The sequence below is a fragment of the Phalangium opilio genome, unplaced genomic scaffold, assembly GCF_054372755.1.
Source record: "Phalangium opilio isolate 3A_F unplaced genomic scaffold, DU_Popi_V2 ptg000070l_1, whole genome shotgun sequence".
NCBI lineage: Eukaryota > Metazoa > Arthropoda > Arachnida > Opiliones > Phalangiidae > Phalangium > Phalangium opilio.
In genome coordinates, this window is record NW_028324182.1 from 2,424,707 (window position 1) to 2,451,163 (window position 26,457).

General features: G+C 36.5%; 1 protein-coding gene across 1 annotated transcript; it reads left to right on the forward strand.

Annotated features, from left to right (window-relative positions):
- The first annotated feature begins 2,654 nt into the window (after positions 1 to 2,654).
- LOC149661048 (uncharacterized) lies at positions 2,655 to 4,573 on the forward strand. Its single transcript, XM_089843852.1, has 2 exons — positions 2,655 to 3,045; positions 4,346 to 4,573. Exons 1-2 carry the CDS (start codon positions 2,741 to 2,743, stop codon positions 4,569 to 4,571), a joined length of 531 nt encoding a protein of 176 aa, XP_089699978.1. The 5' UTR covers positions 2,655 to 2,740; the 3' UTR covers positions 4,572 to 4,573.
- The last annotated feature ends 21,884 nt before the right edge of the window (positions 4,574 to 26,457 follow it).

The following is a 26,457-nucleotide window of genomic DNA, read 5'->3' on the forward strand; positions in this document are numbered from 1 at the left end:
GATTTCGCTGGATTTTGAGGTTTTTCGCGTGATTTCCTTGGATTTTGAGATTTTCCCAGTGATTTCCTCGGATTTTGTGATTTCACGAATTTTGTAATGGATTTCACGATTTCTTTACTGATTTTGTGATTTCGCTTCTGATTTCGTGATTTCTTTGTTGATTTCGTGATTTCGTGATATCTTTCTTGATTTTGTGATTTGTTTACTGATTTTGTGATTTGTTTACTGATTTTGTGATTTGTTTACTGATTTCATGATTTCTTCGCCGATTTTGTGATTTCGTTGCTGATTTCGGATTTTTTATTTGATTTCGAAATCAGCATTGATTTCGGATTTCTTAAGTTGAATTTCACGGGTAGCGTACGGGATTTCATGAATGACCGACCCTTCGGTAAAAATCACATAAATAATGGTTGGCCAATATTAAAACACCCCTAACCTAAGATTTGGGCTAAATAAGGGAAACAAAAGTTTCCTTGGGGAAAAACTCTGAAGCAGAAGGTCCAAGTTGTCTGTGGCACCGAGAAAAAAGGCCTTTGTTAAAATTGCTTGTCGTCACGTAGCAGCTAGGATCGAATTTCAGCTAGCTAATTGGACCAAGTCATCTTGCGACTTATTGCCACTTATCTAACGCCTTTACAATGCATAGAGGGGTGGTGGCTAGCCCCTATGCCACAGCTAACCGACAGCGCCCTATACTAACTATTACCGTTAACCTCTGCAAGTTTTTATGGAAAGGAGAAACCGGGTTAGACCGCGGAGGAAAACTTCTTTAACAAGCGTACCGTAGTTAGTCTCGTGTCTTATCAAAATGCCAGCCTATTCCAAGCAGGACAAATTGAACATGATGTTTATGATGATTACCCAAGACGGCAAGACCTTTACGTGAACTAATTGAAGCCGATCCATTACTTTTGGAAAGGTACTGTTCTCTGACGAGGCTATATAGGGATAGTTCATTAAACCGGTGTAACGTACAGTATACTGGACCTAACAAAATTATCACTGGTTACGACATCATAATCATCAATTGCGATGGAAGATGAAATTTTGGTGGGCATTCTTGGAAACCGAGTTACCGAACCCTTCTTCTCGATGAGAAAATCACTGAAGACATTTACTCGTACTTTCTACGTCTATGAGTTTAGTGCTTGTAAATGTATAGCAAGACATGGACAGTCGTCTTGAAGAGTCCCTCCACCCCAATGGTACTCACATCGAACGTTGAGGTGTTCAATAAACAGATTAGTCTAGAGGTTGTAATAATAACGCCGAAGGGGGGTTATTATGAACTCCTGATATATCCATTTCTGTGTTTTTGCAACTCGGGAATGGGCATTTACAATTCATAGTTATTTAAGAAATAATACATTTAAATCCTAAAAACAATCTACTCCCATAATGATAAATTTAATAATGCAAAACTCATGAACCTTTATTTTGTGTTGTGTATGTTGTGCTTAAAACATGGTGGGAAATATATTTTAAAATCTTTATAACAACACGAATATTCGCCTTTTTATTAAGATCTTTAGCAACATCAATGTTCTAAAACGAAGCATTTTAAATTTCGCGCCAAAGAGTGGATTTTCCCGCCATCTACGTGTTGCTGTTGGAAGTAAAACATCCAGTGAAAACATGTCAATGGGCGGGGCTTTACCTTTCCCCACTCCGTCTACTTTTCTAGTATGTGTATGTGTTGCGATCCCCTTCGACACTTCTTTATATTGGTCTACAGAGGTCATAGCCAATTCAACACATCTTAAAATCAAATTCACCCGCACCTACTTCGGATTACGAAACTTAACACTGAGCGCGAATTCCAATCAACTTTAGACATTTTATCGAGTCCAAGTGAATCCGAGTCTAGTACTGTAGTTAGGCTGTTGGATTTTTCGTTATGACACGAAGACGATGAAATCACCAGGTTAGGTTAACTAGTTTCCACCTTTTCCAAGATATCGGTTTTTGAATTTAGTGCCTTCACCAAAAATTATGCCCCTTTTCCTAAATATGAGTTTTAAAATTTAGTTCCTTCTGCCAAAATAATGCGCCTTTTCCAAATTATCGGCTATTAATTAAGTTTAGATCCATTACCGAAAACTGGGCGGCTTTCAAAAACTTGTACGTTTTTTACAAGACTGAGTGCGGAATACGGTATACAGGAGTTACGGTAAAAACATGCAATTTTGAAATTTTCGAAAAAAAATTAAAAATACTTGCGGCGGGCCAATTTTTTTTAACTATTTTATTTGATCTCCCCATGGTCTAATTAGTCAGGTAAGACCGTTATTTTATGTGAATAGATATAGTGCAATCCTACCGAAAAACGCATAAGGCAAGTCAGTTTTACTTTAATCTTCGCAAATGTCATTATTTTGAAGTTATTTTCAGCGATAGGGTAAAATTAAATAGGTTTATTAATAATACAAGGTTTTGCAAGTACGCTATTTGTTTAAAAATGATCGTCTTTTCAGAAAGGATGAAGGTCAGGTCTATTTTTCAATTTTAAGTTCCAATAGCTATGTTTTCTCTCCCTTAGGAAATATTTCCCACGATGTTCTTAGCTACCACCAGGGGCATACTTTTTTTTCCCAGCAGAATGATAGAAAAGCTGGTTCAAGCTAGTAGCTTCTCACGCGTGCCATCGAGAATTCGAGATTGTGTTTTAGCCTAGGTTATCGCGTTTCAAGCAAAACAGTTAACATAACGGTTTCAATAGGATATTGAATATTTTCCTATGGATTCAGAATCTCGCAGTAACTGTATGGTTCAGGAGACTTTAGAAAATATTATCGCTATCGGGAGCGAAAGGCTTTTTCAAACACTGAATGAAAACGTTACCACTGTGCAAAGAAACAATTACGAAACTAGAGTTAATCCCATAACCGAGGGTTCTGTTGGAGCGGAACTTAGGAGAACATTTCAACCATATAATCGGGGCTTATCTAATCATCCCAGCCAGTCGTCCAGTTCTCAATCAAATCAAGTGCCAAAGTTCAACTTCGCTATGAGTGCCAAAACGACAAGGAAGTCCATTCTTAAGTAAGTTTCAATTTATAATGTTAAAGTATGGACTGCAGAGCTGTGCTAATTAGCTGGCAGCTAACTGAATTATAATTAGCAATTAGGTAAATATTTATGAACTAATTATATTCAATTAGAAATTAGGCATTTATTTATCAAACTAATTTATTAGAATTACTAATTTCAAATTAATTATTTGTCTAATTAAGGTAAAAAAAACCATAAGTAAACATAAAAGTTTAAAAGTGCCCATGGATTTAGTACTTTGGCAATGCAGAGTTTAATGTTTTAATGCCATTGAAAAACGGGTACGGAAGCCGTGAATTATTCTCGAAAAATGAGACAAGCCTCGAGCCTTCCGTCATGTTAAAATTTGTCTCATTTCTTCATTTTCTTCCCACAGTTCCTATAATGGACTCCTGAGTAATAAATCCATGGGCAATGCTAAAGATAGTTTACAGGCGTAGAGGATTCCTACCATTAACACCAGGAGACCAAGCGACTTAGAGTGTAAAATCGTCTGCTATTTTACATTTCCCAGGTCTCCTTGTGCAAATGGTATGAATCCTCCACGCCTGTAAACTATGTATTAATTCAAGAAGGAAAAACAGTCGAAATTTCGAAATGGGGCAGTTACGATTTAAAATTTACGAAATTTTCTACTAGTACTAGTATTCTCTCATGTTTTGAGGAGCTGAAAAATTAAGAGTAGCACTAAGATTTCCTCATCAATATAATAAGGCCTTTTTCATATTCAAATAGATGAATCAAAAGTAAATTCCTCGATTTTTAGTTTTTACTGCAAATTGGCGTAAAAGATTAATTGAAAATCCAATTGGCTAATTAGTTAATCCTAAATGAAATTAAATTTTAATTAGATAATTACCTTTCCGATGCATACTTATTAATTAGAATTACTTCTCAATTAGCACCAATGTAATTAAAATTCAATTACCATTTTCAATTAGTAAATGTTTGCTAATTAATTAGAAGTTCGATTAGCTAACTAATTAATTAGCACAGCTATGGAGAAGGCAATTACAATTTGGAGGGCGGGGTTATGCACGTGAAGGCCCTGTTCCAGCTTGTTTGATCGTTGCCTACGTTAACGTAGGCAACGGTTTGATAATGTAAATATCGCCATATTGCCCCATCTGGTAATCTATGGAGTTTGTACTTGGCTACATTGAACTTTCTCCTATTGTTAATTTTCTCTGTTTTGATCTTACGTCGTTGTCGCAGCTCGCAGCGCTATAGATCGGTGAAGAAGTTCTTTCGTTTTAAATTAATAACTGTAAAATATGGAATATAATTTTAGGAACAAAAAGAAGGGGCCACCGGGAGTAACCTCCTTTCAGAAGGAAGTAGTTCTATTAGAAGGACCTTTGTCATCGAATGTGCCGAAGGGCGAAGCGAAAGCTAGGCTTCATGAGGCCGGGTTAGTTTTAGATGGCATGAAGTTTTCAAAGTCTTGGACCGAAGAAGAAATTTTGCAAGAGATTAGAGAAGAATTTCATGGAAAAATAGATGCTGACACAGAGTAAGTAACAATGTAAAGGCATTTGCGGAATTAGGGTTTCTTCCTTGAAAATTAGTGTTATAAATAAGACCAGAAATTCATACAGTTCCTTGTAATGGATAAAGAGCCAGTTTCTCAAGTGATGTGTAGGGTAAAAGGCAGTTTGCAGAAAAAAAAAGTATTAAAAACCTCAGTTAACGCGGAGCCTCCGGGATATCTAGGCCCATGCATGTCGATTTTTACGTGGGGAAATATCCAGTTTCAGAGACGAAATATTTTTACCCTTTGTGTGTACGAGGTGGCGCTTTAATGGCCGTTGCGACCTGGGTCTTCCATAAATTATCGATGACATTTTAGGGGCCAATTATAAAACTTTTATGAAAGAGAAAGGTTTCACCTTTAAATTAACGTAATTTTTAGGGGCTATTTACTTTTTATTGAATCTTGGTTAGATTGTATGGACAAAAAGTAATTATGAGATTTTAACATCGTTGTTTTTTTAGTAAAGCAAAACTTCTTGAAGTTGCTAATTCACAGTTTTCATATACCATTAGAGGATTTTTTTACCCCTTCAAAACCTTTCATTTTTTAACCTTAACATTTTTATCCTTTACTTCTTTGGAATGATTGTTTAATAAAGGTCTTCGGAAATCAAAAACATTTTTTAAGTATCCGCGACCTCGGCTTCTCCGCTCTACGTCTATACCTTGTCCTAATATTGTAGCAGTCGACGGGGTCATGAGGCTGATCTTGTTTATTTTACGGTGCTGAAAGCGCCACCAAGCGGGAAAACACGGCGAACTAAATTAGTCAAAAAAATATTCTTGCTTCGCTACATGCATGGGCCTAGATATCCCGGAGGCTCCGGTTAACGCGTCGTGAGAAGTATGTTACAGAGCTTTTTGTCCCACCTACAGTGGGAACTTTGATACTGCAGGCAGCAATATAAATTTTTTCTTTCTGTGGTGTCTCTTTTTGTTGACGGCTTTAGGATAATGTCGCCTAAATAAAATAGAATCTGTAATTTTCGAGGCCAATAGTTTGACTGTAAATTTGACTTATTATTTTGAATACTAGCGTTAAGATCGCGTTAACCTTCATGAACTCAAGGCTTAGCAACTGTGAAACTTTTGATTTAGATCAGGGATTTAGCGTTTGTTTAAGCTGATGAATTTTTAAAATCGAAAAAGATATCATTCATCGACTCTCCTTTGGACTTGATTTAGATAAAGATGCGGTTGTCAGTTAACGATTTTAAAAATCTAAAAAATTTCATAATTCATCGATTGGTAAAAGTAGCACCTACGAATAATGGCTTAACTCCCTGCCTTCCAGCTAACGAAAATATACATGGCAGAATTTATTTCGCGCCCTGAGAATATCACATTGCTCAACATACCACGTGACGTGGAAATTTTGTTAGCTGAAAGACAGGGCAACGCTAGTGGTTGGAGCTACTACATTTAAGTTATAGATAAAATCTGAATTAATTTTGATTTTTAGATCTTTCGATGTTTGTAATTAGTAGAAGAAGCGATAAAAAATCACCTGATTCTAAATCTAGTTCTAGTCAAACCCATTCCCCTTTATTGCGGAAAAAAGCCGAACAGGCGTTTTTGAAAATTTCTCACCCTCGCTGCGGTTTAAAAAAATATGGAGTCCTCAAAAGATGGTTGCCAATTGAACTGACGGTTTAAAGCGAAAGTTGAGATTAGCTTCTAGCTATTTCGAAGTCCTAGTAAACTTCGCCTATGCTATTTCGAACAAAGAAAGGAAATAGGATTCATGCAGGATTTAATAGAAGACATTTTTTACAACCCCTTTATAACGGGGCGGCTCGCCAGAGGGAGCACTTAATACGTTACCAAACATGGCCGTCTACTGCCATAGGTAGACGCATGAAATTTTGTCTAAGTTACAACTGACATATCTCTATAACACCTCTCTTCATAGTGAAACATTATTCAAATATAATTTTCAATTATACTAAATAATTTTTCCGTTTTAGGCTTGAACTTTTGATGAAACCAAAACTTGGGAAAAACATGGTTATATCCGGAGAAACCATTTGTACTCTTTGGAAGCAAAGAATCTTATACGTGCGACCCTCGAAGAATATTTTGGAGGCTACTTCTGATGATTCTGTTGACGTTATGTCCGTTGAAGACTTACAGTGGACATCGAAACAATCAGAAAAAGTGGAACATATCCAAGAGTTATCTTTACCTGATGTGGAATCAAGCACTTCAGAAGTTAATAATTTGCCACAAAGTCAATTTCCAGTAGCCTCGTCGTCTACCATTAACAATACATTGACACGGGGTCAATATTCAGCACGTCAAGATGCAACAGCCTCGTCGTCTACCATCAACAATCCATTGACGCAAGGTCAATTTCCAGCACGTCAAGACTCTATAACCTCGTCGTCAACCATCAACAATTCATCGACACAGGGTCAATTTCCAGCACGCGAAGACTCCACAACCTCGTCGTTAACTATCAACAATTCCGAAAGCACATTTTATGATTCCGATCTTTATGTTAACTTTCTTCAGATTTTAAGTGATGGCGATCCTTCTGATCCAACTATGTTAGTGGAAGCTCCTAACGACTCAACCGACGCTTACAACAACGACTTAACCGACTCTTATAACAACGACATTACCGATATCACGAGTCCCAACAATCATGAAAATCCTGAAGTGGAAATGATGACTGCTTATGAAATACTAAGAGAGCTAGCTGAAAAAAATCAACAACGAAAAGGTTTCTATATTTAACATAAACCGGAAACGGGTTTTGGAATGTGCGATAAGAACCTTTAAGAAACGCGGATTCAATTCAGAGCATAAAATCTCGGTATGTTTTGCTGATGATTTGGAAACTGCCGAGGGTGCTATTGACGCGGGTGGGCCAAAAAGAGAATTTTTGCGCCTTCTCATTAAAGACATTGTTTCTATAGTCGCATTTTTTGCGGCCCTGAGAACAATAAATATTTGAACAAGAATAAAGACGCCGAAGAAGCAGAAGAATACTATTACGCTGGACTCGCTTTCTCACTTTCCCTTGTACAAGGTGGACCAGGGCCAAGATGTTTTTCAAAAGTTACTTATCGCTTTTTATTTCAAGATACAAGTCTCATTGCTGTGGACATTTCTGACGTTCAAGATTATGATGTACAAGATAAGCTTTTTCGCTTCCAAAATTGTCACACTTTAGAGGCGTTACAAAACGTTGGAGATGAACTTTCGGAATTGAGATATTTTGCTGGGAGTACCAAACCAATACTGAAAATTGAAAACAAAAATGAAATAATCCAAGATATTGTTCGTTCTTGCGTATTAACAAGATGTTCTGACGCCCGAAAAAGACTCATAGAAGGGCTGAAAACGTTAAATTTGCACGAGAAAATAAAAAGTTATCCAGACGTTTTTGAAAAACTTTTCTGTTACTCAAGTGAACCTTTGACCGCTTCTAAACTATTGCAGCTGTGTGGAGCAATTAAATATTCTGAAAGGGGAAGCAACAAGTTCCAAAAAGAAGTTGATGCAATGACCTTCTTTCGGGAATACATATACGAAATGGAAGAAAATCAAGGTCCATTACAGCTTAAAGATGTGCTAATTTTTTTCACGGGCATGGACGACGTTCCACCTTTGGGTTTTGACGCATCACCTTCGATTGAGTTTCTGCATTCAAAGAAGCTCCCGGAATCAAGTACCTGCGCCTTAAAACTCAGTCTCCCAGCTGTACATGAAACTTACGAAGATTTCAAGTATAACATGAATTTCGGATTAATGAACACACAAGGTTTCGGCCGTTACTAAACTAAATTTCTATTAAAACATTTCCAAAGAAGGACTTATCTAACATTTTAAGACTTATATAACGCAATATTATTACTTTCAATGATAAATACGAAGACGATTGTTTTATAATAGCTGCAATTAATTCATTGAAGCGTGCACAATCGTTAAAACATTTTTGTTTAAACATTTCATTATTACAGAACCCTATTTACTTCTGATATTACACGGCTTTGCTTTGCTATATGAGGTCACCAATAACTTCTAAAACGTTGAAAGGTTTCCTATCTTCCCGAACTGAACTATGAATGTAAAATTTGCATATAAAACAGGAGATTATCTTGGCTCTTGTTATGGAATAAATTCCATATAGTCAATTGAGTAATCGGGGCGATACGAAACCAAGGACCATGTTATTAAACTCACTGGTGCCCTCAATTAGCCAAGCCATGCCAAAACTCTTTGTAATCTCGTTAACAATGTACCGTTTTCCATATTAGGAATAAAAACCGTTTATATCAATGGAAATTTAATGAAAAACCAACGCACACAACAACTATACCAAATTGAAAACTGAGTGACAGGTTTAGCCGATATATATAAAAGCTTAAGCATTGCACTCAGATGTTCTTCCTCGAGAAATTTCCCTTCACAGTAGCATCGATATTATAAATGAAGTATCGAACAATTTTGATTACGAAGGATAACTTAAAACAAGCTGAGCAAGTCATATTAGAAGTTTCAGCCTTTAGTCAATTTCCATGATTTTTACGCAATGTTTTGATGACCCGTATCACCGCATGAGTTTAGTACGAAAGTTCTAAGGTAGTTATGTCTTCTTATGACTCTTAGTTTATCCCCTGCATTTTCGCGCACTTGATGTCACCTCAGATAATCTGAGATGTCACCAAATCGCTCTATTAACATGGTAACGTTTACCTTTAAAATTTCAGAACGTAAAGAAGTGAAGTTTCCTCCACGTGCTGACAGATTGGGGGTAAAAATGATTAACTTACAAAACATTTTGCGATACTGGTTGTTTTCATTGAAGTAAGACACACAGAGCCAATGAACTTCGTATTTAATATAACTAACGTCCGTCACACACCAAAATTTAGTACCTTTGTTTCGTTAAAATACACAAAGTTCAGAAAACCCTTATCGTGAAAAAAAAGATACAATACAAAGTGTAAAAAACATGCGTCAGGATTAGAAGAAAAACACCATTAACTATTTTATGTTTTGAAAGTGCATAGAAACTATCCTTACTACACTCGGCTAATAAGTATGATGCACTCTATCGCTTCACAACCGCACTTAAACCATTTAGGAATTAGCTTATTCCTATTAATATTTAAATTTTTTCAATCAGTTTTCAAGCCATTCTTGCAATAAAGCCAAGATTCTTAGATATGTATCAATACCGTGGTTTCCATCATCTAGTACAGGATCTATGGTGTTCTGCAGATAACGTGTTTGTTCCGTAGTCAAGAGCATCTGGCAATCTTCAACAACTACGTTGTTGTTTGTTTCTATTGGTGTATTTTCAATTTCTTCAGTACCATACGAATCCGGGTTTAAAGAATATTCTTCATTTTGCCTTTCAATATCAAATGAATTCATTCTCGATATTGCCCATAGCTGAATAGGCGAATGAGCATTTTCGGTGCTTAAAGAGTGATAATTCCAAGAGTCTAGCAAACTACTACAGGACTGGCTGATTCTAGGCAAGTACGTATAATGCAAACTAAAAATGTGACGTTCGTTATGGCAATCCAATAAGCCATGTTCTTCCATAAATGTAAATAACGCTCTATAGTAGTCAGAAACAAGTCTATTCACTTCTCTCCATAATCTCTCGATCCTCTGGTTGTGGACAGATAAACCAGCGATAAAGCTGCCTCTATTTAAACCCCTATTTTCTATCATGTATCTAGCGACATGTACGTTTTCAGTACCCTTATCCCCTCGCACGCGCAATGGCAAACCGAGTTCCCTAACACCTTCCATAAATAACTGCAAAATACTTTGGGCTCTATTGTTGGTTAAGCAACGCAGATATATGATTCGACGACTGTATCCATCGATGCACCCATGAAAAACAAGCCTCCATGAAATCAGTTTATGGTTGCTGTCCATGTGCCTGTAATACATTTGTTTTAGCATTGAACACAAATACAGGGTGTTTTTGACAAGTCTGGCACAAATTAACAGGCGTGTAATGAGGGTAAACAAGAGTCAAAACCAGGCCTGTGCGAGTACTCGATCAAAGGCGAGTACTCGATCGAGTCTCGAGTCGAGTACTCGACTCGAGACTTGAAAATCAAAATTTTAGGACTTGAGAATAATTTCGAGTCCTCAAAAATCCTCACTACTGGACTCGAGGAGGACTCGAACTGAGGCTTAACACCATGTCAAGTCCAAAAATATTTACTATGGGTGAAGAATTTATTATTCTTTCGTCTCTTGTCAGCACGCACAAATCTACATTACATAGAGGCCTAGCTTTCCCCTGCTGAAAACCGAAGCTGCAACAAAGTATATATCGAATAAGCTGCCTTCGGAGATAGGGAGTTGCCTACCCTCTAGCGTGAAAACAAATTTCCTCACGCTCATCCTTTATCCATGTATTTCGCCTGAACTCGGTGGGACGGTGACTCGGAATTTCAAGTATAGCGCGGTATCTAGTGGGGTTTTACCGATTTAGATTTTAGAGAAGACAGATGATTGGACAAAAATTTGACGTCAGCTAGAACATGTTTATTTACGTTTGTTACTTTTTATATCCAAGCTGTGATACTTGAACAAACAAAGAGTAAAAAATAAAAGATATGAAAATATTTAGCCTTGATTTTGACATGAAATAATTTAATTGGACTCGACTGGGACTTGATATAATTTATCAGGACTCGACACTGGGCTTGAGACGTAGTTTTGAAGCTGAATTTAGGACTCGAGGACTCGATACCAGTTAAAAGACTCGACTCGAGATTCTATAAGAGCTTTTTTTAGGACTCGAGACTCGACTCGAAGCCCAAAAAACTGGACTCGCACAGGCCTAGTCAAAACGCCCTATGAACTGGAGCTCTTCGAAGTAGGCTATTAATCAACCAAATTGTTTCCATTATTTGAAGATTCCTGGCTTCTCTCTGAGCTATTCCATTAGTTGGGACCAGCAGATAACTGTTTCTTGATCGACGTGTTTACGGTATTCTACTTGTTATAAACGTTTCCGTTCATTAACTTGTGGTAAATAATCGATAACAATTTGGTCAAAGCTCCAATACTAGTTTCAGAATTCTGAAAATCTCTTTGTTTGGTGCCCTACTTTTGAGAGCCCATATGCATTTTGACTCCTTTTACCCAAAAGAACTCGGCTGTTATTTTGTTCCAGGCTCCCAAAAACACCCTAAAATAAAATAACGGCTTTCTGTTTTTTCCCCTAACGCAAAAATATTTCGCTCCACAGTTGCCCTCAAATTGAAAATTTCGGGAAAATTGCACCAAATAAAAAAAAACTACTACACTTTGTATGCATTTCGTGCCTAGTCACTCTTAATTTTACGCTTTATAACATGTCATATGTAAGCGACCTGCTAGCGTAGTGTATCATCGCGTTTAGGAAAATATGCAAATTTTAGAAGCTACTTATCATTCGCTGTCAGAGCGTCACTATCGAGGTTACTTTAAATAATCTTGCTCATTCTTACTTAAGTAGCACTACTTTCTTTCCTTTGTGTATTCATAAGCCGTAGACCTTTTACATCAAGTTAAACTGAACACTACTTCAACAGGTAGACAGATTAAGGTAGCTCTTTATAATCTCATCTAAGCTTTCTTAAAGATTATAATTTTGACTCGCGAATACACAGGAAATTGTGATTTTAGATAGCAACTTATCCTTGGGTAACTTTTCATTGAACTTAACGTAAGGGTAGAAGGTAGAAAGTGCACCCCAAAATAAAAGCTCCTCTCATGCAAGACAGATTTATACTCTCTTTAAAGGTAGGACGAGCAAAAATTCGAGTGCTTTGTAATGGATTGTTCACCTAAATTTTGAAGGCTAAAAGATACAACCTTTAATCGATAGACGATATGAATCTTAATCTATTTTTGTTTTTAAAATAATTTTTATGGCATAAACTAATCATCTACCATTAAGTTTACACGATTGAATTATATCTATAGATGACTAGTCAGTATGTCTGTAGCCTATGATCCGTCTCACTCCAAATCTGATGTTAAATTACATGACAAACTTTCGCCGTGAAGGCTTCCCTTTAGAGTACTATTAGTATGACACGCGAGTGGTGATAAAAACGACTCCGCGGAGGCGGCGAGGTTTTCGTTTCCCCCAAATCCTCCTTACTAGAGATTGCTTACTTAATATATATATATATATATATATATATATATATATATATATATATATATAGGTGAAACAAAATTGGTGCAAGCGGGAGAAAAAACCGACCATAAAAACATAGACGCTAAACCAAAATTACACTCTCATATATACTTTTCTCCAAAGCCGCTTGGGTTTTTGGCGCCCGATTTCTCTTAGGCGCTGACGTTAACGAAGGGGGAAGGAGACGTTCCACCAAAGACCTGATGATGGACACTTAAAAAAGAAGATTGTCTGCCTATGCTAAAGGAGATTTTTTATGTACACCCTTTGTTGCAAAACAAGTGACAAGAGACTCTAGAGAGACAGACCAGCATTTCCATTCAAACTGATTGACTTGATTAACCAGTCTCACCGAGGACCTGACAACACTGCACTTAAGTTTAAGATGAGCAAGACGGAGGGATTTCTACTAGCCCCTTTTGTGAAAACAATTTCCCGTATGTTTCATTATTTCGTTACGCAGATATTTATAAGTCAAATAATTTTAGAATAATCTGTGAAAATGAATTGAATTTCCTGTACACCGGACAGTTAAATGATTTTGCTGTAGCCTGTTATGCTTTCGTAACGGTTCTTACCACAACGCATTCGCTCCTTGAACACTATATCTGCGTCGTCTTATTGAATTGCGTCTTCTCAAAGCCCTTCCTACAGGATCTAAATCGTTTAGCCGTTCTCTAATACGCCATCTTGGCACTCTAACCCTGTGGCTTCGGAGTGCACCGATGACGTACGTTTCACCCATATTTGGGTTGTTCGACAAAATGTTTGAAATGAGGTGATCCAATTGTTCGTTAGATAATACTTCGTCTGCGCCGTTAACTCCAAGATATTGACGGTGACGAAATAAAGTTCGTGGATTTAATCCCAGAAACGATGCGCCCCCTTCCCAGTTAAATGCAAGCCCGTTTCTAGCGTTCAAAACTTCTTCCCTAGTGACATGGTAACGTGGCCTCCCTACGCGTCCGGTGTGTAAAACAGGGCACACGTAAGGATCATTGCCTTCTGTTTCCAATGACAACACATCCTCTAGTTCATTAGCTAGGAAAGCTACGTTTTCGTAAATGCTATTAACAAGTGCTGTGACAGTTTCAAAATCTTCCGTGATGCGATTTGGCTCCTGGATAGCATTATTCTCTAGACATGAAATTATTGCTGATAATATTCCACAGTGACCTTGAAGTCGCCTATGATTTATTTCTAATCGATTTAAATCATTACTGTAACGACTTCTTGCAGCTTCCTCGAAGCAGTGGTGCAATTCGTGAAGATATTCCTCGACTTCATTCGTGTAAGAAATGCGGGAACACAGTAAAATTATGAGCAGAAGAGTAAAACATTTGCGCATATCGCGATCCATTCTTTTAAACTTTGACTGAATGACAGCAATATAGAGCCACAAATATAGCCGGTCTAAACCTATCTTGACAAAGTAACAAATCACAATTTTAATTACACAAGCACGAACGTTTTTAATATAGTATCACATCTGAGACTAAATATTCACTAGGCAGCGAAAGGACGAGAAAAAAGTTCACCCCTGGAGGCAAACACATTTATCGTGAGAATCTTTCTCTAAAGCCGGGCACTCGCGGATTCTTTTTTCCCCGTAAGAGTTAACATCGTGTATTCCCACGCCGTAGGTCTGTTTCTTACATGAAGTCAGTCTGAACGGAAATAGTCATCGGGTATAGGGCTGTGCGAATACTCGGATTTTCGTATAGTATTCGTTTAATTCGAATCGAATTTGCCATTTGGAGAAAAGAAATTCGAATAACCTCAAATACGAATACAGTTCCCTAAACCGAGTAATCGTTTCCAAGGGGTTAAATTCGAATAGAAAACGAGTATTCGATTGAAAATTGGAGTTTTGTTTTACTCTCACTAAATACTTAGTCTCAGCGGGCGAACAAGAGAGAAAGGAAAAATTCCATTGTATGCGGAAACTAAAATATTTATCGACTGCTAAATGTATTTAAAAAACGATTAATCGTTTGGAAAAGAATATTCTTCTGATAAATCCGAGTAATCAAATTTTCGAGTACTCGTTTTGAAAAAAACAAGTGCTGCTAGATGTATTTTGAAAATCGTTAATCGTTTTGAAACGAACATCCTTCTGATAAAACCGAGTAATCAAATATTCAAGTAGTCGTTTTGATTACTAGGTGCATTAAGAAAACGATTAATAGTTTTGAAACGAATATTCGTCTGGAAAAACCGAGAAATAGAGTTTTTGAATCGAGGGGTCCGACGCTCCTTCAAATCTCGTACAGTAGAAGATTTTAAATCTTCAAATCTTAAAAATCTTCAAATCTTTCAAATCCCAGAAAATCTTTCAATTCCTAGAAAATCTTTCAAATCCCAGAAAATCTTTCAAATCCCAGAAAATCTTTCAAATCCCAGAAAATCTTTCAAATTCCAGAAAAATCTTTCAAATTCCAGAAAAATCTTTCAAATCCCTGAAAATCTTTCATTCCCAAAAAATCTTTCAAATCCCAGAAAATCTTTCAAATCCCAAAAAATCTTTCAAATCCCAGGAAATCTTTCTAATCACAGAAAATCTTTTTAAACCCAGAAAATCTTTCTAATCCCAGAAAATCTTTCTAATCCCAGAAAATCTTTCTAATCCCAGAAAATCTTTCTAATCACAGAAAATCTTTCTAATCACAGAAAATCTTTCTAATCACAGAAAATCTTTCAAATCCCAGAAAATCTTTCCAATCTCACAAATTGCATAAATTTTAAAAAATCCAAAAAATAAATAAATAAATCGAAACATTCCCAATCTTTCAAACTTCAACCCATATACTACCATAGTCTTTCAATCTTGAAATTATTTCCAAATTTTCATTCTTCAAATCAACGTTCAAATCATTCCCAAGTTTTAAATCCACACAGAAAGTTATCCCACGGGACTGCTACATTTCTTAAAGCGTTCCCTATCTGACTAAATAAAGTCCGTATGTTCACGGGAGGGGGAGGAAGCAGTGATGAAGGGAGTGCTTCCCTCCCGCGAAAGGACTTTATAGACTCTTCCATTTTTTAGCCTTGTGTCAAGCGTTCCATAACTTCCATTCCACTTCCCCATTTTTTACGATACCAAATTGACTGTTTTTAAAGGGGTGATAACTAGTATCGCACGAAAGAAAGTTATACTATATGGCATGTTTTCAAAAGAGTTGTTTAAAATAACTAAGCCTACCGAAAAAAGGTCTTAAAATTAATATTATCATATTGCTCTCAAATTCTTATCCCAAAACAAATCTTCAAATCCTCTAATAAATCTTCAAATTATCGAATCCCTAGACAACTTTTTAAATCTATATCTATATAAATCCTTACTGACTGAATGATAGACTGATAATCAAGGCTCAGCCCAAACCGCTTGCCCTAGAAGGCTGAAGATTTGTAGGAACGCTACTCATAAGTAGTAGGCGCGTACTAAGAAAGATTTTTCAAATTTGCCGCCATCCTAATAAATGGGGCCTAGAAATGTAAAAAAAAACTTCTCTACGCAACGTGCGCGTTTCAACGGATTTCACAAATATTTAGTACACTGGTTTCCTTTAATGATAAACTTATGGTTTAACCTATAGACGGGCTGAAAGGTCTTTCGGGTGCTCTTTTTTGCCATCTTTTTAAATAGCGGCCAAAAACTTCAAAACCTTTCTTTATGGAATAATATCAGTATGAAAAGCAATGAAAAATGTCCCGACGGGCTGACGGGCAACGCCGAGTGCCTTCGCTCCTAGGGTGCTACAAAAATAATTGTCATCAGTAAAATATACCCACTCTTTGTATCGTTTTGGTTCTAATTACACGCTAGTCCTTAATAAATCTTCAAATCCGTAATAAATTTTGAAGTCCTTAATAAATCTGCAAACCCTTAATTAATCTGCAAACCCTTAATTAATCTGCAAACCCTTAATTAATCTGCAAACCCTTAATTAATCTGCAAACCCTTAATTAATCTGCAAACCCTTAATTAATCTGCAAACCCTTAATTAATCTGCAAACCCTTAATTAATCTGCAAACCCTTAATTAATCTGCAAACCCTTAATTAATCTGCAAACCCTTAATTAATCTGCAAACCCTTAATTAATCTGCAAACCCTTATTTAATCTGCAAACCCTTAATTAATCTGCAAACCCTTAATTAATTTGCAAAGCCTTAATTAATCTGCAAACCCTTAATTAATCTTCAAATCCCCCAAAAGTCTTCGATTCCTTAACAAATCTTTGAATCCTTAACAAATCTTTAAATCCTTAACAAATCTTTAAATCCTTAACAAATCTTTAAATCCTTAACAAATCTTTAAATCCTTAACAAATCTTTAAATCCTTAACAAATCTTTAAATCCTTAACAAATCTTTAAATCCTTAACAAATCTTCCAATCCTTAACAAATCTTTAAATCCTTAACAAATCTTTAAATCCTTAACAAATCTTTAAATCCTTAACAAATCTTTAAATCCTTAACAAATCTTTAAATCCTTAACAAATCTTTAAATCCTTAACAAATCTTTAAATCCTTAACAAATCTTTAAATCCTTAACAAATCTTCCAATCCGTAACAAATCACAAATCAAAGAAATTTGCATAGATTTCAAATCTCGTACACATTTTTAACGAGTGACGGACCCCTCGTTTTGAATACTCGTTTTGAAAAAAAAACGAGTACTCGAACTAGATTTTTTTAAACGAGTAATATTCGTTTGAACGGGTACTCGATTCGGATTTCGCATAGGAGATTCACTATTCGATTTCATTAGAAAAACCACTATTCGCACAGCCCTATTAATTTAAAAATATATTTAAACATGTTTTTTCCCAATTGGGGGCGCAATATGAGCTGCTTATCGTATGTGGAAGCTGAACTTTTAGCATCGAATAAGGCGCCAGAGTGCAAATAGGGATGAAAATGAGTATAAAATATATAGTGGATTTTCAAATAGTAACAAGATGATAACTTTCGAAACTGGTCTATTACATGAAGTCCGACCAAATCCGATAAAAGCATGGTATTTAATATTTTGGAAATAATAATAATAATAATAATCTAAGCTTGGTCTATGAAGGGATTTCCACACTAAGCCTGTGGCTTATTTACAGGTGGGTCCCTTTACAATGCATAGAGGGGTGGTGGCTAGCCCCTATGCCACAGCTAACCTACAGCGCCCTATACTAACTATTACCGTTAACCTCTGCAAGTTTTGATGGAAAGGAGAAACCGGGTTAGACCGCGGAGGAAAACTCCTTTTAACAAGCGGGGAGAGAACTTGCAAACTCTACGCAGAAGGATTTGTTCCCAGATTTTCACCCGGTGCCACAGTCCGGGATCGAACCCGGGATCCTCTTGCTGCGAGGCGAAAGCGCTAGCCGCTACGCCACCCCACCTTAATGTTCCATTAAAAGAAAATATCTATGAAACTCCTTCGTAAACAAATGCCATCATAAGTTAAAAACATTTGCTTGTTTTCATGCTACAGGGATACTAAGAGTTCGAGTACTACGCGGGAATTCCTACACACGGTTTTGAAGTCAGTCTTCCTATTTATTTGGTGATAAGTCTTTGACAGCGAATCATCAGACGGCGCTTTACGAGAATCTGTGATGTTTTACTCCACGAATGTCTCTCAGAACCACTATCAAACGTATCCAACATATGCTATAAAGTTATTATGCCATACAACACTTCACTGTAAATGATCGCCCTTGTATGTCCCTGCACATGCCAAGTCCATCGTTGCACACTGAACGTAATATAATTGTACATGGGTAGCCCGTCACTGGAAATGGCACGCCACGTCCCTTCATATGGAAAGCACGCCCCTGCAGCACGCTAAGCATCATGTATTTGTACATGGAAGTACGTCACTGCAAACGGCACGTCACGTCCCTGCACATGGCAAGTCCATTACTGCATACTGAACGTCATGGTATTTTACATGGAAAGCCCGTAACTGCACACGCCACGTTTATGTTATTGGGCCAATTAGATGCTGCTGAAAAGCTATCTCAAATTATTGTTATACTTCGACAAATCTTTCTTTTCCTCTCTAAAGTCATTCCTTTCCTCTCTCAAATCATTCCTTTCCTCTCTCAAATCATTCCTTTCCTCTCTCAAATCATTCCTTTCCTCTCTAAAACAATTCCTTTCCTCTCTCAAATCATTCCTTTCCTCTCTAAAACAATTCCTTTCCTCTCTCAAATCATTCTTTTCTTCTCTCAAATTATTGTTCACCCACGTTAAATGTCTCTCCACACTGAGCGTCATGTCAATGTACATAGAAAGCCTGTCTCGTCCCTGCGTATAGCAAATTCATTGCTGCACACTAAACGTCATGTCATTGTACATGGATAGTCCGTCTCTGCATACGGCACATCACGTCCCTGCACATGGCAAATCCATTACTGCACACTAAACGTCATGTCATTGTACATGCATAGTCCGTCTCTGCATACGGCACATCACGTCCCTGCACATGGCAATTCCATTACTGCACACTGAACGTCATGTTATTTTACATGGAAAGCCCGTCACTGCACACGGAACGTTTATGTTATTGGGCCAATTAGATGCTACTCAACAGCTATCTCAAATTCTAGTTATACTTCGTCAAATCTTTCTTTCCTCTCTAAAGTCATTCCTTTCCTCTCTCAAATCATTCCTTTCCTCTCTAAAATCATTCCTTTCCTCGCTAGAACCATTCCTTTCTTCTCTAAAATCATTCCTTTCTTCTCTAAAATCATTCCTTTCTTCTCTAAAATCATTCCTTTCTTCTCTAAAATCATTCCTTTCTTCTCTAAAATCATTCCTTTCTTCTCTAAAATCATTCCTTTCTTCTCTAAAATCATTCCTTTCCTCTCTAAAATCATTCTTTTCCTCTCTCAAATTATTGTTCACCCACGTTAAATGTCTCTCCACATTGAACGTCATGTCAATGTACATAGAAAGCCTGTCACGTCCCTGCGTATGGCAAATTCATTGCTGCACACTAAACGTCATGTCATTGTACATGGATAGTCCGTCTCTGCATACGGCACGTCACGTCCCTGCACATGACAAGTCCATTACTGCACACTGAACGTCATGTTATTTTACTTGGAAAGCCCGTCACTGCACACGGAACGTTTATGTTATTGGGCCAATTAGATGCTACTGAACAGCTATCTCAAATTATTGTTATACTTCGACAAATCTTTCTTTTCCTCTCTAAAGTCATTCCTTTCCTCTCTCAAATCATTCCTTTCCTCTCTCAAATCATTCCTTTCATCTCTAAAACCATTCCTTTCCTCTCTAAAATCATTCCTTTCCTCTCTCAAATCATTCCTTTCCTCTCTCAAATCATTTCTTTCTCTCTCAAATCATTTCTTTCTCTCAAATCATTCCTTTTCTCTCTCAAATCATTCCTTTCATTTCAAATCATTCCTTTCCTCTCTCAAATCATTCTTTTCTCTCTCAAATCATTCCTTTCATTTCAAATCATTCCTTTCCTCCCTCAAATCATTCCTTTCCTCTCAAATCATTCCTTTCCTCTCTAAAATCATTCCTTTCCTCTCTCAAATCATTCCTTTCCTCTCTCAAATCATTCCTTTCCTCTCTAAAACAATTCCTTTCCTCTCTCAAATCATTCTTTTCCTCTCTCAAATTATTGTTCACCCACGTTAAATGTCTCTCCACACTGAACGTCATGTCAATGTACATAGAAAGCCTGTCACGTCCCTGTGTATAGCAAATTCATTGCTGCACACTAAACGTCATGTCATTGTACATGGATAGTCCGTCTCTGCATACGGCACGTCACGTCCCTGCACATGGCAAATCCATTACTGCACACTGAACGTCATGTTATTTTACATGGAACAAAGCGACTCGCAAAAAAGCCAAACATTTGCTATAACAATTAACCCACTCTTTCAAATCTACCATCGGTATGTATGAAAAAAAAACCAATTGCCACCAGTACAATGACTTCCATTGTAAAAGAAGCGTTTCTCGCCATAGAAAAATTGCCGATTTCGAGGATCCGTACTATGGGATTAGCAAAGAATGCATGTACGTTATAAAAAAATCATTAGGACCGATTTTAAGTATTAGCAACACAACGAATCGCAAGAATTGGGAAGGCTTCTTGGAAGCTCTAGGCGTGCATCATTATATGTGTAACCACACTTATAATAAAATTGTTTTAAGCGCGAAACGGTTCATAGACACTTTGGGGTATTTGAAAGATATCGAGAAATCAGAGTCGAGGTTTAATATTACCGAAAATATTACTTCTAATTTCGTTTCTACGGGAGTTTTAAAAGGCGATAAAACGTTTTCTATAAACGAAAATGTAATTGCCGGATTTGCTAAAGTTTTTATTAAAATATGCCCATTTAAAAAGAAAATTTTTGTTGTACACGGTTTTGGCCATCCTATGATGCATAAACTGTGTAAAATCGTGAAAGACACTATCAACGACAACTTAATTGTAGTCACCGAACGTTCATTTCCAAGAATTACGTTTACGGATCATGAAAGGCGTTATTTCACGAGCACTTACGCCACATCGTGGCTGAAGCCGTTCAGGGTCCTTGGCTGTTGTATCGATCGCGAGAACCGATTGAGCGATCGGAAAATTTAACGGAACTACTTGTTTTGGCCATCAATGGGTACATAGAGGTGTTTCTGCAAGAACGAGCCCGATTTATGGCCCATCGTGAATGACGACGCGGATATCGATGATGCCGACATCGCTTCCGATAATTTTTTGCAAAGAGGAAAAAATGGTAAAGTCGGAAACGTAGTGCCAGGATGGTGCCCCGAATACAGCGACAATTTAAAAGACGAATTGGATGATATAACAAAAGTCGCTCAAAATTTAAAAGAATTCAAAATGGCAAAATCTTCCCGTGAACACTACAAAATCGAAAAAGCCACGAGAAAAAAGAAAGGAACTTAAGCGAAGGCTGAAACCGCTGGCATTTCAAAAACGAAAATATTTACTTTTAGGGCATTATTAAAATCCGAAAAACATAATCTTCTTGTAAAATTTGTCTTCCGGTTATTCACAGAACAACATGTGTTTAAAGCGCGACTCGCATAACCATATATTCCGTGTCGTTCGTATGCAAAGTAATCGTGTCGCTTGTTGAAAGTTTGCGTTTCGTGTGTTGTAACGTTTGATATGGCGGTCTTAATTGGAAGATCTATTAATTATCGAAGAACAAATTAAACTAATACCCTTACGAATAAAGAACAGGAACATATTTCCTATCCTTTTCGATAAAACGGTAAAATTCTTACCGAAGTTAGTGAAAAATTTCTCGATAAATATTTTCCATTCTCGCTGAACGTAGTTCAAAATGTAAAGACAAAATCCTTTGAAATCGTAAGGCAAAAACAATCTTATTAACTTAAATCTGATCCAACGGCGCAAATAGTATAACCTCCGATCCTGCTAGAATATCCATAGACGTAAAATATATCTTACAATGTTTCGGAACAAGCGGTTGGTATACTTCAGGAATAAATATCTTACAATGTTTCGGAACAAGCGGTTGGTATACTTCAGGAATTAACATAAACGATAAGTGTATATTTCTTATTTATTTTTATTAGTTTTCTTCGGGAAAATGGTTATTCTCGTACCGAGAAAGCACACTGTCCTTTAACATGTGAACTCCCTTCAACCTCGGATTCCAGCTGCTCTGTCACTTCAGGAGTCGTGTCATCAGAATCGTAATTCACTTTCAATTAACCATCTCCAACAAATATTTGTATTTATATTTTTAGCGCTTTCCTGCGGGATTTTCTAAAATTCGCTCTCATTAATCGCGTGTACGGAGATAATTTATGTGTAGTGCAAATAACAGCCAATCTTCTGGTATGCAGCATAAAGGTTTTAAATCAGAAGAGATTTCCTTTACATCAGTCCCGTAAAAAAGATCAGGCTTGGGCTTTGATCCTGGTTAGTGATATATTTTCATTTAAATTGCTTGACGAAATACAGAGTTCATTACATTCAAGGATTACATGAAATTAAAAGGACGAAGTAAGCCATTATCCACGGTCGAATATACCAAGGCCCGAAAACGTTTTTTAAACTCTTTACCACAATGTGCTTGTAAGGGTAAATTTTCTAAGATCTCTCCTCAAACGCTGACTTATCTAAATACAAATATCTGCCCTCAGTATGAAGGTACAATATCGTCCATTAACGTATAAAAATTTCAATAAATGGTTAATTTCAGGTAGAGATATTGATGATTTTAGGAGTAAGGAAAATAAAGAAAAAAATGAAATCATTGGTATGTCTAATAATTATTTAATATACTACGAATTTTTTGCGCCATCATAGTGTTAATTATTGATGATTTTTATCTTCTTAAGTAACCTTCTAAAGAAATCAAACAGCGAAGCCATCGAAAAATCCATCGAGTACGATTCGAGCTGGTATGCCTGACACCTTACCGAGTACGATTCGAACCGACACCTCGGAAACCTCACCGAGTACAATTCTAGCCAACAATCTTTCAGAAGGATGCTATCTCGTTAAAATGGTTGTAAACGAAAGCGGTGTAGCAACAACTGTTACGTTTCTCGGTGTGTTAAAAGAGGTAGATGTTCCTTCCTCATAGACCCACCTCTTTCAAATTCATTAGTTCTTATAACTATCAAATTTTTTGTAAGTCTATCGAAACAATAAATTAATGAGCTAAATTATATAAGATACCAAAATCAATAAAAAATATATATTATGAAACAATACTGTAGTGTTCCAATATATACCTAATATTAAATTTGAATTACAGTATGCGAGAAGATAATACAACTATTATACCCCTAGCCAACTGTTGTTTCAACCTGTATAATATACTGTATAGGTTTTTTCTAGCAAATAAATTAATTTCGTTAAAACAATTGAAATTTTTTTATTTTCATTTTTATTATAATTTAATTTAAACTTCTTTTTTTTTTATTTTCCTTCAACCATAGGGCTATTTTTTCCGCTTTTATCAAAGTGCAATTATTGATCTTTATTTACAGTGCAAGCACGAGGTGTTTCACCTTCTGTATCCCTTAGTAGAGGGCAACCTGCGTCTTCCACGTTAAATAATCCAAGTTCAACAGCCTTGATAAAAAAACATGCCTTTTCCAGACCCTTTGTAACGTTTACGGAAGCCTGCTCCCGAATAAAATCACTAATTTAAATTAATCAAAAATGTCTTGATTAGAATCAAGACCGGAAAAGTATCGATAAGACTGAGGTTATCACTTGACTGAAGGATCAGATATTAATTTTTCTTTTTAATTGAAACTTAAAGGCATGCTTAAGAAAAAACAACGTTCCATTACCGTTTTCCGTTGAAATAACTTATTTTACTGGTAAGCAATTTCAAAAATTTACTTATCTCGGCTTTTCGACCACAATTCCATTCCCCGAAAACATTTTATCATTACATTAATTACTTTTGAGAGAGTACGTGTATGGTTTTGCGTTTTAAAAAGGTTCCTTAAGACATTACATCCCCATTCGTCCTGGCACGCTTTGCAGTGGAACATTTTATTTATTCTAAAAGAAATGGCGGTAAATTCAATAGGGACAGTAAGATTTTTACTCGCGGTTTTGCAAAATGATGTAATATCAAGTGTACTTTAGTCAACCGTCGTATTGTTCTTTCTCATAGTTCAGGGCATGATCATTGTTACTCCTCAATTTCTCTCTTTAGTTTCTAACAATGGTCAGAGACTATTTGATATGGCATGTAACAATGTTATATACATTTGTAAATTCTAAGTAGCACAAAAGGAAAAAGAATCCATTTTTTTATATTTTGGTTTGAAATAAATAAACTCATGATAGTAGTTATAAAGAACTGAAACTCAAGGGAATGACACCGGTAATGAGCAGCAAAATGAGAGGAAAGTTTGCTTCAAGTTAGCAGAGGGAGATGGTAGTGAAAATAGTAATCTGGAATTTTGTTCCTTCAAATCTTAATATAATCATGAAAAATTCAAGTGAGGTGAAAGATTGATTTGGCGTGAACGAGTGGTCCGTGAAAATAGCAGATAACAGCGAAAAAATTCCCTTGGATCATAGCCCACTCGATCCATGCTCACGGAAGAAAGCTGCTCGCGCTATAGTCTCGAAAGGGTTATATGGTGCTTTTAACTATTTAAAGGCTGTTTTCATGGCTAAACAGACCACTATTACAGTTTTTCTTGTTGTTTTATAGCTTATTTTGACACGGTATCTCCCAAAAGTAATTAATTTTACTGTAATAATGTAATGATAAAATGTTTTCGGGGAATGGAATTGTGGTCGAAAAGCCGAGATAAGTAAATTTTTGAAATTGATTACCAGTAAAATAAGTTATTTCAACGGAAAACGGTAATGGAACGTTGTTTTTTCTTAAGCATGCCTTTAAGTTTCAATTAAAAAGAAAAATTAATATCTGATCCTTCAGTCAAGTGATAACCTCAGTCTTATCGATACTTTTCAGGTCTTGATTCTAATCAAGACATTTTTGATTAATATCTGTTCCTTCAGTCTTCATTTTAATTAAGATTGTTAAGAAACTGTTTTACATTTTCAAAATCTGCACTAAGCAGAAACATATATAAAGGTGACCGTAACTTTAGCTCAATCAAACATTTATTTGTAATGATACTTCAAAAAAAAAAAATTAAATCATTAGAAGTTTGTAGTCTTCGTAATACAATTTTTCCCTCTCCGAGTGACGATGACGTCACGGAGAGGTTTTACACTGGACGTGTCTGTGTGTGTGTCTGTCTGTCTGTCTGTCTGTCTGTGTGTGTGTCTGTCACCGCGTTCGCAGTTGGCAAGTCGGAGTAAACGTGTTCGCAATTTCCGGACCGCGTTCGCAGTACACAGAAATTCGGAAAATTTTACTTCATTGCTTTATCCATCTTATTTGACGCCAATCATCAACTAGCCGTTACACCTTCATCTGTTGGCTAACCGCCAATTCTTTCACTCAATGCCACCGGCTACTATTCTTTCGTCTATACCACATAGACACCAAACTGCAACATTGGCTTCTAACACCACCATCTACTGGTCTTTCGTCTATACCACATAGACACCAATCTGTAACATTGGCTTCTACTCCATCATCGTCGTTAGGCTTAAGATGCACGCGGCGAGCGGCTAGGGTTACGAGAAACGTCTAGCCTCCCTAAGGTGGGATCGCCACCAAAGGTTCACGCAATTGCGCATTTTCTTATCACTTAATGTGAATCAATCGCCTTATATACCCTAAATTTTCGAAAGTTCTGATATAGGTGTTCGCTAGAGGTTTAACGTTAAAGATAGCTATGTTTAAAATTATTTTAGGAATTAAGTTTCTTAAACCGACTTAACTATAATTAACGTAAAGTTAAAATAATTAATATTAGTTATATTTAATTAATTATTTAAGATAAACTTCTTTCTATGTAATGACACAAGTGAGAGTTTATAAAGAACGAGTAATGAAGATTGCATCCGAATCGAAACACTACACGCATATCAAAGTTAATATAAAGCGAGTAGGATGATAAGATCTCTTACAAAACGATAACATTTCCTTTTTGCAGAGTATTAAATGGAAGTATTTTAAATATTTTTCGGCATTACGATTCTTTTAGTAGTTGTGTAGCTATAAAGCTCTGTTTTATCTCAATATTCCATGAACATCTTTTA

Excerpts from the sequence above, each read along its gene's own strand:
- LOC149661048 (XM_089843852.1), top strand. The coding sequence starts at position 2,741 with ATGGATTCAGAATCTCGCAGTAACTGTATGGTTCAGGAGACTTTAGAA. Across the intron at positions 3,046-4,345 it reads ACAAGGAAGTCCATTCTTAA|GAACAAAAAGAAGGGGCCAC; the intron begins GTAAGTTTCAAT and ends ATATAATTTTAG.